The sequence below is a fragment of the Saccostrea cucullata genome, unplaced genomic scaffold (genome assembly GCF_032062105.1).
Source record: "Saccostrea cucullata isolate Sc308-1 unplaced genomic scaffold, CSIRO_AGI_Scuc_v1 ctg1977, whole genome shotgun sequence".
Taxonomy (NCBI): domain Eukaryota; kingdom Metazoa; phylum Mollusca; class Bivalvia; order Ostreida; family Ostreidae; genus Saccostrea; species Saccostrea cuccullata.
The window spans coordinates 81,413-97,682 of record NW_026940916.1 but is presented as its reverse complement, the minus strand read 5'-3'; the positions used below and the strand labels follow the sequence as shown (position 1 = coordinate 97,682).

Sequence of the window (16,270 nt, the reverse complement as noted above, 5' to 3'; positions counted from 1 at the left end):
GCAGAATGTAAACAAACCGCATTTTCCCAAACGCACCCGATCGAGTGATAAGGATTAGGTTATATGGTTTTTAAAATTGGGTTTTTTTCATAAATCCACTCTTAATCTTTCTGACTTTGGGCTAATTTATGTAATTTTTGACCAAAAACTTGCATGAATCAGCCTTTCGAATCGTGCCGATATCTTACACTTTGGTTTAGTTCATATTCATGAAATTTTTGCTTAACAATGAACAGGAAAGTTTAAGAAATGAAAGTTCGGGTAAATCAACTCTATTGTCGAAACATGACGAGTTTCAGCGCTGAGTTAAGGCAAGCGACTTACCGTTAACTTGGTTAACTGTGCAGCTCGATATCCTGACCTAATGTCCAAATATTCAGAATATTTTCCTTTCAAATCGATAATGATGCACATTTCAATCCATCGATGACTAGTAATACGGAACTTCCGAGATATATAGTTACGGTCGTTTTTGGTTCAGTAATTAGAATGTCTGTCACGTGATAATGCACCAATTGTTAGGCAAAGTCATCGAGAAAGTATAAGTTAGCAGACGCGCGCTAATGCGATTTGAATGGGAAAAGAACGGACGCAGACAAAGAAATCAGCGGATGAACCCAGTTCATATTGGTGCTCTGTACCTGGCTGTACTGCCGATGGTCGGAAGAAAGCCAATTTAGCTGCCTATCCATGGATGAAAGGTGTGACATTTCATGCCTACCAAGGACTGCATCGCAATCCTTCGCTGCGACGAAGGTAGGTTGAATATGTAATTATATATTGTTTGTTTTTGTGTTTTTTTTAATCAGTACACGTTTTAATTCACTGTTGACGACCAAACAATGCACCACAGGCACCTGATTTTTTTTGACAGTAAATTGCAATAAAAGCCCTGCATGAACTATTAAAAATAACATGCACACACACAAAACTTCCCTTTATTGGTTATAGTATGTACATGTATACACGAATATGTGTTTTTATATATAGAGGAGTAGATTTTTTATTGAGGGCATTACTTAAAGCCGCTTAACCCGAAACAGGCACATATTATCTTACACAATAAAAGTACTTCATTACATAGATAATGTATAAAAAGAAATTATAAGATTGATTTAATAGTTTATTACAACAATCCTTACATGGAAAACGCAGATTAAAAACCTTATTGAAAAACAGTAGTTCCTGACGGAAGTTAAGATCTGTTGTGAAGTCAATTTTGAAAAAAAATAAGTTTATCGGATATATCTAATAATGAAGGTATTTCAAACCTGAGTATTTTTTTCTCTATTTTAAGAAGCCTTAGTCATAATACATCTTTTCAAAATTAAGAAATTAATTGAATATAATCCATAGTAATTTTTATATTAATATGCATATTTAAAGAATAAAGGAACATCAGATATTTTAAATGATTTTTTTAAAAGGAGCTAAAATATTGTCCGTGAACAGGGGCTTGCTCCTGGCGTGTAAAAAATATTTATAAAAAAAAACATAAACGATATACTATAAACTACACTAGTATATCGTTTATGGTTTTTTTAAGGTTCATAGATACTCTGATAAGAGAGATAACTCTACAGATAAGAAAGATAACTTTCTGCAGACATTTTGTCATGAAATTCAGTAATTTGTCACGCCAGAGTTGACAGATCTCTATCATAAGGACCATTTTAGTGTTAACTCAAGCAAACCTAACCCATAGTTCAGAGGTTGATTTCTAGTTCTATTGCTAGTATATATATAAATTATTTTAATAGTTTACCTAAAACATTTACACCGTGTATATCCCAACATGCGGGGTGTATACTACGTTGTGCGCGGGGTGTATGCTTCCGAAGCGAGAAAAAAGGGGGTCAATGTATGTTCTTTGTCTATTTTCTCAACTTACGGATATTTTTCGCCAGAAAGCATATGCCTACGGAAGGAAGTATTGTCTAAGGAGTATATGGATACCTGTGAATCCACTGGACACCTTCTAGTTTTTTCAAACACCTCAACACAATTTAGTGGATCCGAGCAAGATTAGCGCTACACTGTGTTTATGATCAAATATCAGAACAAAGCTTTGCTTTAACGTCACTTTTATATTATTGTTAAATACATTTTTACAATATAAACGTTTGTACAAATTGTCTGTAAATAAAACAGTTCGTATATAAAGAAATTGACGAAAAATCAATGTTGTGTCCAGGGTGTATACAACATGTTGTATGCGGGGTTTATACCCCATATTTTTCTTAGGATTGTGTAGTGCAAGGTATCAATGCCATGTAAATATTATATTCACACAGGTTTTAAAGTGACAGATATTGTTGATAAAAGACCTTAAAACTAATGCCGAACCAAAGAGTAATTTCCATAAACTTACTGAAGTAAAAAACAAATCAACTAAATTTAAAAAAGAATAAAAAACAAACTATCATAATCAAACATAAAGACGCTAGATGTGCAAGGAGCGATTGTTATCTGACTAAATGCTACATTGTGGATGGTGCAATGATCTAAATCTACGCAATCATAAAATCTCTCCAAAGGGTCCCTCGCCCCCCCTCCACAATCCCTGCATGGGTGACACTGTCCTTTCTTTGGTTCGTTTTTATCTAAATATTTCGCCTGTAAAATTAATAGAAACTCTACATGAATGGTGTATTATGAATAAATCGTTGTTTGTTTTTTTTTTTTGTTTTTGTTTTTGTTTTTTTGGTTTCTGCAACATTTATGTTATCAATACATATATTCTTAAGCATTTATGTCAGTGATGTAGAATCTTTTTTGAAGAAGGGGACCTGAAAAAAAAACCTTGACATAAGTTGACTAGCTATTTAAAAAAAGGGGGAGGTATCGAAACTCAAACTCCTATTTGTTGGGGTTGAAGGTCCCATTTTTTTCAGTATCAATCCCCCCCTTTTTTTACATAAACATACTACATAACCATTTTTGACTATGATGCAAGAAAAAAAGGGGGGGGGGGACCTGACTCTCATTTTCTGTAGTAAAAAGTTGTGACTGGAACAAAAAGGGGGTGATACTACGTGTCTGTCTGAAACATGTATATTAATTTCCTTTCAATTTTTCGTAATATGACGACTCATTTTTCCTTATCTGAAAAGATTTCATATCTTAAATATCACAATAAACATGTAAAGCTGGCTATAAAAATGCACATCTGTAATAAGGGACAATTTTCCGAGGGCATGCACAGTTGAAAAAAAAAAGGTTTTTGGTACAATTACAATTTTACGTTGACGTGTAATTAATATCAATTATGTTCACCCTCCTCTAATTTATTATCACATATACACATAGTAAAGTTACCCCCCCCCTCCCCAAAAAAGGAACTAGACACAAAACAAACCCTCCTCGGGCCCATTCCTAGAAAGTATGTACTCAGTAAAATACTAATCGGACTTCCACGGATGACTCGTACTTGAATGGAGCGTAGCGGAGTCAGCTGAGGATTGTCGATTGAATGGAGAGTAGCGGAGTCAGTCGAGGATTGCCGATTGAGTAAAATACAATGCCTCAAAATAAAACAAATAGCTTACTGCAATATATGGGCTCCTGGCGGGGGCAAAGTACACAATATATCAATACTACATGAACGAGAACATTTTTTTTTTGGAGTTTATGTAATTACAAAGCTAAATATTTTCAAACTCATTTAAAAGGTATTGAAAAAAGGTTAAACAGAAATTATGAGGAAATGTTAATGTTCAAAATGATGCATGTGTGAAACATTTATTAAGAAAGGATCTGAATTAGGTGCCTTTTAATCGAAAGAATGGATGAAGTGTTGGTCATCACATTTATAACAGTTAAACAAAGTACCCTGTACATTTACTTCCATGTGCATGCAAAGCCAAAAGTATACGATGAACGTGTTTCAATTTTATTTCCAGTAAATTAAATTCATGAACCTGAAGTTGTGCTATTACAAAACTGATGAATGATTAAAAAAATAAATAGAAGTCAATTGTTAACAATTTCTTTAATGACATTTAAGACAATGATTCTATGGAGTAAGAAGATGGGTATAAACTCCGCGTGCAACATGTTGCATACACCCCGGACACAACATTGATTTTTCGTCAATTTCTTTATATACGAACTGTTTTATTTACAGACAATTTGTACAAACGTTTATATTGTAAAAATGTATTTAACAATAATATAAAAGTGACGTTAAAGCAAAGCTTTCTCCTGATATTTGATCATAAACACAGTGTAGCGTCAATCTTGCTCCGATCCTTGGAATTGTGTTGAGGTGTTTGAAAAAAACTAGAAGGTGTCCAGTGGATTCACAGGTATCCATATACTCCTTAGACAATGCTTCCTTCCGTAGGCATATGCTTTCTGGCGATAAATATCCGTAAGTTAAGAAAATGGACAAAGAACGTACATTGACCCCCTTTTTCTCGCTTCGGTAGCATACACCCCGCGCACAACTTAGTATACACCCCGCATGTTGGGATATACACGGTGATTTATACTCAATTCCTTTAAACGGCGTAAATTGATAAAAAAAATCTATCTCTAAACGTGCAAGTCTTTTAATTGTACAGATATTAACAGCCGCAGAATTGTTTATAAACATTTAATTAATTTTTTATTTCATTAAAAAAGAATTTCAAGGGCGATAATGGAACGGTAACTCTTGTTTATAGATGCATTTTATTTTACATGCACAGAAAACAATTTGATATTCTGATTTAAAAAGCATCGCTCCAGTATGTTTTCTAAAGGGAATTAGATAGGTATGAGAGTAAATATTATTTTTATATATACCTTATATTTCTAATTTAATTGTGAGATTAAAAATAATTGATCTTTCTATTGACCATATCAAATTTTCTTCAAATCATGATTTGACATATCATTCATTTCTGAAAAAGTAAGCAACGCTTCATACTTCAAACTATTTTTTTATTTGAATTGAATGTTATAGTTGTTGCTGAAAATCAATGTTTGGAATTTTAAAAAAAAAGTCGTGAAATATGGAGCAGAAGGATACTGTCCCTTAATTTTACACGCCAGGAGCAAGCCCCTGTGGTCCGTGTACAGGTTATATATATATGTGTACTTTGTTGTTAAAAAAATGCTCGGGTTCGTTCTTCATGAGATAAACATGTAAGCGATAAATTTAATTTTTCGAAGGTGATTTCACGCAATATCAACAATGTTCAACATAGGATTATTTTTTGTGTGACCTAACAAAAATTATTTTTTTAACTTTTGAATTTTGATATCTTTTAAAAAGAAAAGGTCTTTGGGGATATAATTTGCCAAAAGTTGATACAATTTATGGACAATTATTTTTCAAGAAGAAAATCGAATATATATTTTTAGCTATTAGAATCGGACCAAGCGGCTTTAATGCAATTTATTGTTGAAAATTCATGTGTCTGTAAACATAGAGAGCCTTGAAGTTGAAAGAATTTATATAAATTTATATGCATGCACTTTTTTAAAAGAGCTTCCACATGCGGTGACATGTACATGTATTTACCTGGTGTATAAATCTTGTGTTCATATCAAACAGAATAAGAATCTGAATGTATGTTTGATAGTTGTTTAGAAAGTCATTGTTTACAGTGCATGTTCAAAACAAAAGTAACATAATTAATTGAATTGGTTTTTTGATGTAGTAAACATTAAAATGAATACATGTAGTTTTTTTCCTTTTCGGCAGGTGGCTCAATCAGATTTTTTCAGAAAAATATGATCCTGGAAGCATCACAGAGTGTGTTCCTTACATTTCGTTGATGGCTGTCCATCGGAACAACATCCAGTACCTACCCTGTTTCCTCGAAATAACTTTGGAGAAGGCCCACTTTTGAAGAGAAGCAGGAAATCCATTGACAAAAGGGAGATTTTAAAGGATCTCAACAATAATACTGCAGATTGCCAACCTCAGGATTCAACAATGGTGTGTAATAATCTACTCTTATGTACATAATAAGTGCTAGATTTATTTAGAAAGTAGTCAAAGTACAAGCACATAATTCACATTTTTAACCTACATGTATATACACCATGAAATTTGCAGATTAGATTTTTATTTGATAAAGAGTATTCTTGTCATCTTTTAACATTAATATTTTCTATGAGTATGTTGATTTTTTTTTTCAGAGTGTCACTGTACTTCATGATGGAAGTGTAATCCCTTTGCCCGTTCATAGCGAGTGCACAGTCAGTACCACCATGGTGAATGAAAAGAATACAAAAGTGAAGCATGGGAAAAAAGCAACTAAAATCAAACAAAGTATGGGCATTAATTTTAATGTCCTTTATGAATTTCCAAAATTTAGCTTAATATATTATACATGTAATACATGCAAGTAAACTTTGAGGTTCTTGTTTTTATTGGTATAATGGTATTCTACATAAATAGTTTATGTATACTTTTACAAATTTTAGAACTGCACACAGATCATGAATACAGTATTGCACACAGAAAGTACCCAGAGTACAGTAATGCAGAAGTCCACACAGATCTTTCTGTACATGACATAAACATCATGGAGACAGAGAGTGCCAGTTATTCCAAAGGGAATGTTTTGCGTGAATTGTTTGTTCATAAAGCCACAAACTCTGATGCATCGGTCAGAAGATATTTTGGATTACCCAGTATTTCTATACTTTTGGGTCTATTCAGTAAGTATTTATTGCAATAAAATTCATTTAACATTCGCATATAAGTACAAAATATTTTTCAAGTGTTGATGACAGTGATAATAAAACAATTTCTTCCAGGAATGGATGTAGTGATAATTTACATTATGAACAGTAACCATAATAAAAGGCTGCATTGTTTTTTATAGGCATACTTGAAAATGCATCCAAGAAACTAAAATATTGGTCTGGCAAAGATAGCATAGATGAAAAGCGCTATGAAGAGGACAACGCTAGAAAACCTGGTCCTGAGAGAAAGCTTACAATGTTCCACGAGTACCTTCTTACGCTACTTAGAATTCGTCAGGACTTAAACATAGGTATTCTTAAGGATATTTTTGGAATATCGGAGAGTCGTGTGTCCAAAATCTTCAATACTTGGATAAATTACATGTATCGAGTGTTTTCTCCTCAGATTAAATGGCCATCCATGCAAAAAATACGAAAATATATGCCCAGGTCCTTTAAGGCATCATTTCCTAATACACGTGTAATTATCGACTGTACTGAGGTATTCATCCAGAAACCTAGAAGTCCAACAGCTCAAAGCCAGACATACAGTAACTATAAGAATCATAGTACTTTTAAAGCACTTGTGGGCATAACTCCATCTGGAGCATTTTCCTTTATATCCAAATTTTGAGGAGGAAATGTATCCGATAGATTTATCACAGCAAACAGTGGCTTTCTTGATAAGATTTCACCAGGTGACGAGGTGATGGCAGAACGTGGATTTGTTATAAGAGATTACTTGCTAGAACGGAGAGCAAAATTAGTGATTCCACCATTCACCCAGAAATGTGCTTGGGGAAAAGGCAAGAGACTGTCACCTACACAAATCCGACAAACAAGACAAATTGCAAGACTTCGCATTCATGTTGAAAGAGCCATTCAACGACTAAAGACCTATCGAATTTTATCGGGTATAATGCCTTAAACCTTGAAACCAATCGCAGATCAAATTTTGGTTGTAGCTGCTTTTCTATGCAACATTGATTCTCCACTTGTTAAAAAGTAAAAAAAAAAAAACATGCATTTTCCATTCATCATTTTACAAGAAAACCAACTTTTTTTACCTTGTTTACTTGGATAAATGCTATTGATTTAAAATACATTCTTTGACTGATGCTGATAATTTCTTTCTTTAATACATGTTCTAATGTAGTGTACAATGTTTTGAATACCCGGTGTACAATCCTTTACAAAAATGGTGATGCAAGTTATGACATAAAACTACATGTCGTGTGTCCAGAATCTTCAATACTTGGATAAATTACATGTATCGAGTGTTTTCTCCTCAGATTAAATGGCCATCCATGCAAAAAATACGAAAATATATGCCCAGGTCCTTTAAGGCATCATTTCCTAATACTCGTGTAATTATCGACTGTACTGAGGTATTCATCCAGAAACCTAGAAGTCCAACAGCTCAAAGCCAGACATACAGTAACTATAAGAATCATAGTACTTTTAAAGCACTTGTGGGCATAACTCCATCTGGAGCATTTTCCTTTATATCCAAATTTTGGGGAGGAAATGTATCCGATAGATTTATCACAGCAAACAGTGGTTTTCTTGATAAGATTTCACCAGGTGACGAGGTGATGGCAGATCGTGGATTTGTTATAAGAGATTACTTGCTGGAACGGAGAGCAAAATTAGTGATTCCACCATTCACTCAGAAATGTGCTTGGGGAAAAGGCAAGAGACTGTCACCTACACAAATCCGACAAACAAGACAAATTGCAAGACTTCGCATTCATGTTGAAAGAGCCATTCAACGACTAAAGACCTATCGAATTTTATCGGGTATAATGCCTTAAACCTTGAAACCAATCGCAGATCAAATTTTGGTTGTAGCTGCTTTTCTATGCAACATTGATTCTCCACTTGTTAAAAAGTAAAAAAAAAACATGCATTTTCCATTCATAATTTTACAAGAGAACCAACTTTTTTTTTACCTTGTTTACTTGGATAAATGCTATTGATTTAAAATACATTGTTTGACTGATGCTGATAATTTCTTTCTTTAATACATGTTCTAATGTAGTGTACAATGTTTTGAATATCCGGTGTACAATCCTTTACAAAAATGGTGATGCAAGTTATGACATAAAACTACATGTATATATTGACAATTTTTCTTACATCTGATATTTTTAAAGATGGAAAAGAAAGCCAATCAAAATACAGAAAGTTATTGAAACATATTGATATTCATTTCTGTTCAAACAAGTTATTTTTAATGTGGATATGTAAAAAAAACAAACAAAAAAAACATCAGAATGTGGAGTTGTATAAGGCATCAGAGTGAAAAAATATCAATCATGTTATGTACATGCATTCTCACTTCAAATCATGTTATGCTGTCTGGCTGTATCTGGAAATATGGTGAACAATAAAATATAAATAATAACAAGAGGCCCACGGGCCTTATAGGTCACCTGAGCATCGTGCAACAACTTTCAAATGATTGAATTTGGTTCATGTTTTAAGCTAGATGCTATTGCATTCACAATTTTGAAAGAAGCACCATTGCTAATCATAACTATACACTTAGCAATTGTTTAGATTGTTTACTTAATACCCATAAGCAGGGTAGGGGAACAAAAATGTATGTCAACTAGTCAGTAATATTCAGCGATAATCAGGAGTGCTCCTACCATACATGAACCCCTGACCCTAGGTCTACACATTGTACAATTTTTGAAAAGGCACCTCGCTTATCACAAATGTTTGATTAATACCAAGCATATTTCAAACAATTCATTTTCAGTATATAAATAGAGCCCCCCCCCCCCAAAAAAAAATAAAAAAAATTTGGTATACCTGACCCAGGGGCCTTGAAATTCACAATTCTGGAAGAAGAGCCCATCATAAATATGTAAATAGTTCTGCTTATTACCCAGAAGTAGAGAAAAAGATTTTCATAGATGTAATGCATTTTCACTATATAATCAATAGAGCCCCGCCCTAACACCATAACCCCTGACCTTGGGGCAATAAAATTCACAATTTATGTAGAGACACTCTTGCTCATCATAACTATGTCCTTAATTAGTTTATTTAATACCCAGGAGCAGAGAAGAAGATTTTCAAAGAAATAATGCATTTTCACTATATTATCAATAGGGCCCCGCCTTAGCACCAGAACCCCTAAACCTGGGGCCATAAAATTCACAATTTTGGTAGAGGCTCTCTTGCTCATCATAACTATGTACTTAGTTGGTTTATTTAATACCCAGGATCAGAGAAGAAGATTTTCAAAGAAATAATGCGTTTTCACTATATAATCAATAGGGCCCCGCCCTAGTTCCAGAACCCCTGACCCTGGGGCAATAAAATTCACAATTTTGGTAGAGGCACTCTTGCTCATCATAACTATCTACTTAGTTGGTTTATTTAATACCCAGGAGCAGAGAAGAAGATTTTCAAAGAAATAATGCATTTTCACTATATACTTATTTGGCCCCACCCTAGCACATGAACCCCTGACCTTGGGGCCATGAATTTCACAATTTTGATAGAGGACTCAATGCTGATTACATTCATGCAAACAGTTTGACTGCTTGATGTCTAGGAGTAAAGAAGAATATTTTTAAAGATATGTATGCCGTGTTAAACAGTATTTTTGCACAGCTGAAACCGAACAAAAATTTCTGGAGTATGATAAGCTACCAAAAATGAAGCATTCTTGCAAATTCGACGAAATTTTATTCGGTATTAATAAAGTACTAGTCAGGAAAAGAACATGATATTCTCATGCATATTTATAAAGGACTGACGTTTATCCTGGATCTGCGCATGTGCGCGGGAAAAGCATCGCGAGAATCATCAGGTCGAGGAAAATATTTTTTGTGACGTCTGTTCAGTGAGGGACACAAATAGACCAATCAGCTCCATGAGTTGCATTTAATGCATTTATGTGTTACTACATAAAATACTACATGTGTTTTTCAAAAAGGCTAGTTTTTTAAATCGCTCTCAGAAAGACTTGATGCATTATGTACATTATTATCTACTAATCTCATGCTCATATTTGCATACAAATGATTAACGATGATGAAAATTTAAGTTTTCCCCACTCCATTGTACAGGTCCGTTTGTTTAGAGTTTCCCCGTGCTGTACTGCTAGTGGACATTTTCGGTTGGGTGGACATTTACCGATCTTCAGTATGGAGCGCATATTATGCGCAAAAGATATTTTATGTCAAATACAATGTATGGAAAGTAATTTAAACTGCTATGTTTACACCCTGAATGGGATATCGTCAATTATCCCTTTTCGTTTTTTAATATGAACTACATAACATATGTAGATGAAACTTACATACAATACATCTTGCCTTCTTAGAAATATAGTTGGGCTAATAAAATAAATTTGGTCAAGGAATTCCAGGCCTCTAAAAACTATTCCAGTTTGAGAGCACAACCAAGCATTTCGATGAACATTATTAAGAAAAATTGATTCAGGTAGGTAGCATCGTTTTTTTTTTTCAAATTGGGTGGGGGAATAGAACAGTTAGAATAAAAAAAACTAGTTCGAAGAAATCTGACAAGTAAAATAGGTTCCAATATCTTTCACTAATAAATTTTATTCATTCACTACAATTTACTGCCAAACTCCAAATTTCACTTTCGAATTAGCCCGAGCCAATGCTGATAACCTACTTGCAAGATTTTTAGCTCACCTCAACGAAGTTGGGGGAGCTTATGTAATACCCTTTTCGTCGGCGTCGGCGTCGGTGTCGGTGTCGGCGTCCCAGGTTAAGTTTTTTGGAGCAGTTTTCTTTTTAAGTACTTCTATGTCCTATATTGATTAGACATGCATGGAAGATGCATCTAGTGTGTTTCATTGTACAAGTCAAAGTTTCAGATGCTGCAATTTCAGCAAAGGAATGACCAGGTTAATGTTTTTGGAGCAGGTTAACATTTTTGGTGCAGTTTTTGGTGTAGGTCTCATTTCCAAGGAAATATAAGCCCTATGTTGACCAAACTTGCATGGATGGTACATCTAAGGATGTACACTACCAGACTTGCTTCGGATGCTGAATCTGACCTACATTTTCCGGTTGAGTGAACAGGTTAATGTTTTTGGGGCAGGTCTCATTTCCGTGTAACTAGAAGTCCTATGTTGACCAAACTTGCATTGATGATACATCAAAGGATGTACACTACCAGACTTGCTTCGGATGCTGAATCTGACCTACATTTTCCGGTTGAGTGAACAGGTTAATGTTTTGGGGGCAGGTCTCATTTCCGAGTAACTAGAAGTCCTATGTTGACCAAACTTGCATTGATGATACATCTAAGGATGTACACTACCAGACTTGCTTCAGATGCTGAATCTGACCTACATTTTCTGGATGAGTGAACAGGTTAATGTTTTTGGTGCAGGTCTCATTTCCAAGGAATTATAAGTCCTATGTTGACCAAACTTGCATGGATGATACATCTGAGGATGCATACTACCAGACTTGCTTCGGATGCTGAATCTGACCTACATTTTCTTGATGAGTGAACAGGTTAAAGTTTTTGGGGCAGGTTTCATTTCCAAGTAACAATGAGCCTATATGACTAAACTTGCATGGATAATACATCTTAGGATGCATACTACCAGACTTGCTTCGGATGCTGGATCTGACCTACATTTTCTGGATGAGTGAACAGGTTAATGCTTTTGATGCAGGATTCATTTCCAAGTAACTATGAGCTCTTTAATGACCAAACTTGCATGGATGATACATCTAAGGTTACATTCTACCAGGCTGGCTTCAGATGCTGAATCTGACCTACATTTTTTTCTGGATGAGTGAAGAGGTTAAATTTTTATGCAGGTTTCATTTCTAAGTAACTATTAGCCCTATGTTGTGCAAACTCGCATGGATGATACATCTTAGGATGCATACTAATAGACTTGCTACGGATGCTGAATTCAACATACATTTTCCAGATAATGGACCAGGTAAAAGTTATGGGTGCAGGTCTATCACCAAGAAACTATAAGGCTTAAATAAACCAAACTTGCCCAAATGATGCATCAAGGGATGAAAACTCTTAAACTTGCTTCAGATGCTGGATTTTGATCACATTTTCGTGATGAAGAACTAGTTTGAAGTTTTTATATAGGTCTATTCCAAAGTATCAGATCAAAATTGCATAAATTTTGCATTTTTGGATGTACACTTTTGTTGGGTAATTGTGTGACTTTGCCTTACTTAAAGACAACATTCGTTGAGGTGAGCTCTGTAATCTCTGATTACCTATGTTTATATATTTTTTTCAAGGGGTCAGAAATACTGTGGTTCACATGTAAAGAATACAATTATATTATCTAGTAGTATTCTGGTTTTGCATTCGGTATATTGACGTGCAGATTTATAAATGATATTCTGTGGAATACTTTTTGTTGTTATGAACCATTAAGAAATGCAGAATCGAATGTATCTAATAACCATTTTGATTGATCAAATTATATCATTTGTTAGTATTGGTTATTTCATTTTGGCACAATATGGTTTCCACACTTCTTTATCCATAGTCGCTGACAGCTGTAGAAGTTCACCCAACCGAAAATGTCCATTGAAAAGACAATTGCACGTGATTATTCCTCGTTACAAAAAGCAACCAACTCTGAGGTGCTCTCAATATTGACAAATTTGTAGTAAACACGTAGTAGACCATCATGCTTTTCGGTTCATTCACGAGATTGGACCATTGTTTGCTGTAAACATGCGAGACAACGTGATCATGAATATTTCAATAAGAGGCGGTTTTTTATCCGACACGGAGAGAAAATAATTTTTACCAAGTAATATTTCATAACTTTTAAAAGTGATGGAGTGTAATTGTCTTATTTGCAGAAAGTATATAACTTATATAACTTGATGAGACACCACATATATTTATTACTTTTAAAATAAAACACTAATACGGCATATATAGCTTTAAAGATTTCATTAATTTTAGTGGTTTTTGCCCCACCCCTCAGGCCCCATAGGGGCAGGGACCATGAAATTCACAATTTTTGTTTCCCTTTACCCATTGATGCTTTGTGCTAAATTTGGTTGAAATTGGTTGAGTGGTTGCAGAGAAGAAGCTAAAAATGTTCAAATGTTAACGCACTACGGACGACTGACGACGGACGACAACAGATAGCAATAGGTCACCTGAGTTTACTCAGGTGACCTAAAAAGCTATTAATTTGTTTTTAAAATTTATAGATTACAGAATGTGTACAGGATTATTGTTAAAACACAAGATGAAAATTCAGTGTTTTGATGCTGTAAAACTCAATTATAATGAACTCTCTTGTTATAAATTTCAAAGAATTCTGAAAGAAATTGGCATCTGCACTATGAACACATGAAGAAGAGAGTAAAAATTGAAGTCTCTGTGACATAGTACATTTAACCTCAATTTACTGAATTTGATTTATAGACTTTACAAGTTTTGATTTTCCTCACAAGTATCGGAGAAGATGTAATATAAAAAAATTAAATATAAACCATTCAGAATTAAGCTATCTTGTGTATTTTAATAGTGCTCTAAAGAAAAATCTATGTTATTGCCAACTTTTCCAGTGAAAAAATACTGAATTATCATGTCAATGATGCACAGATTTATTCAACCAGTATGCGTTTTAATTTCATTATGTTCACTGTGATAGCAAAGCATTATAAAGGTACTTTTCAAAGAAAAGTGTACACTTTTGTACAATAGAATTAAAACGTCACAATCAAAATAAATCCTGTCGGTAAGTAATCCTTGTTTGGTATAAAAAAATAAAATCGCACCATGGAAGGGAAAGAATACCTAATTGTCCCTGAATCTGGATATAACATGGTGAGTCGTGGCGAAGATGTACACTGCCATTGCTTTCATCTCTGTATAAATGGTATGAAGAGTCACCTGCAATATCGTATGGCGTTTCATTTCGATGAGAATAAGAACATTTTATTTCCATAAGTCCTTTACCACAACATGTACACATTATTAAACCATCTGGAGTTGCTCCCATGTACGGTTTTTCAGTGAAAATGTGAAATCCAATGTTATTCAATTTTGCACACTTATGTCCTTTCTTGTATTCATCAAAGTACAACTGTCTAGCCACAGCTTCAGTCTCTCTTCCATATGCAATTGCAGGAACATTTGATATGTCACTCTCCCAAGACTCGAAGTTGCATTATTTCTCGTACAATGTAATTTTCATGAGATTTTTATCCTCGAAAATGCAACACTTTTGAGAAAACGGATGCAGTTATCGTCCGTGTCTGTGTCTTTTCCATTCATCACATATACCTGTACTCTGATCCTTGGTTATATCTGCTATTCTCAAGATGGTTTCTGGATCAAATTCTGCTTGTAAATGTGAAGTTACAGAAATATTCTTTAGACTTGCCTCTTTGATTACTTCATGTAATTCTTGAATATCCTCACTAGTATCTTCATAATCAGATGGTGGGTCAAGTGTCTGTAGTAGAAGTGAATTAGAGTCCTTGCACATATCAAATAATTTTTTTTCAATCTCACGTTCATTCTGAAGACCTTTACAAGGGTTGTATACAGTATGACAAGGGCCGTGTTGATCATTTTCAGCTGTCGAATTGGAGTTGTGAACCTGTACATTCTGAATTTTTTCAGGTCGTGATGCAGAGCGTGGTTTATCCCATGAACATAAGACATCAGTTCCGACTAGTGTGTGTCTGTCTTTGTGTCTTTCATTGAATGAACAAAGGGAAAAAAGAAGTGCTGTACAGTGTTTGCATGAACCATCATTTCTGTAATTAAAACAAAAATATAATTTTTAAATTTATTAATATATATCAAGGAAATGAATATATTTCAAGAATTCAAATAATCTTCTACAGTTTAGTATTAGTGACCTTTTCTTTAAAATATAAATGATTCTTACGCAACACACGAGCATCCCCCTGACTGTATTTGTCCACTTTCACTGACGAGAATCCACATCTGGTAGGGTGCTGCTTGTTGCCTGGTCTCTGGGACCGTCTGACACTTAATATAAAAGCATGCTGCATTTTCAAAATGGTGAAGTTTGACATTGTCAACACGTGAACTGTTATACAATTTGTAGCCATTGTCCTGTTTGTACAGTTTCAAACGTGAGGGGTCCCATCCTACACGGAGAAGCCAAACCATAACGTCTCCTATTTCAATGTCAGGTAATGTTTTTAAGTCTGTTAACCATTCATCGGCAGAAATATCCTTGATATGAGGTAACACAACTCTATTTACTGTTCGGCGTTGCACGTCGAAAGCACCAAATTCATTATTGTTTACCTCTAGATCTTCTAAATTGATTTCTACATAATTTAATAAGATGTCTCTTCAGATAGATGGAACATGTAATACCCTTAGTTGATAAAAAATGCTTTAGATCAGGTACTTGCCAGGAATCGAAATCGTTCAGCAGTGTCGATGACATTTTTCTGTAAACCGGAAGTGAATATGCCTAACGATTGACACAAACAAAGCATGCAACCCAGATCGGATACGTATCTCGGAAGTTCTGTATTAGCTAACATTTGTAAAACCCCTGTATTTCTCACAAAAATTACGCAATTTTAAT

At 34.4% G+C, this 16,270-nt stretch overlaps 1 protein-coding gene across 1 annotated transcript; it reads left to right on the top strand.

Moving 5' to 3' along the window:
- The first annotated feature begins 574 nt into the window (after window positions 1-574).
- Window positions 575-7,318, top strand: LOC134256656 (uncharacterized). Its single transcript, XM_062739340.1, has 4 exons — window positions 575-756; window positions 6,133-6,159; window positions 6,395-6,657; window positions 6,825-7,318. Exons 1-4 carry the CDS (start codon window positions 575-577, stop codon window positions 7,316-7,318), a joined length of 966 nt encoding a protein of 321 aa, XP_062595324.1.
- Window positions 7,319-16,270: the final 8,952 nt, after the last annotated feature.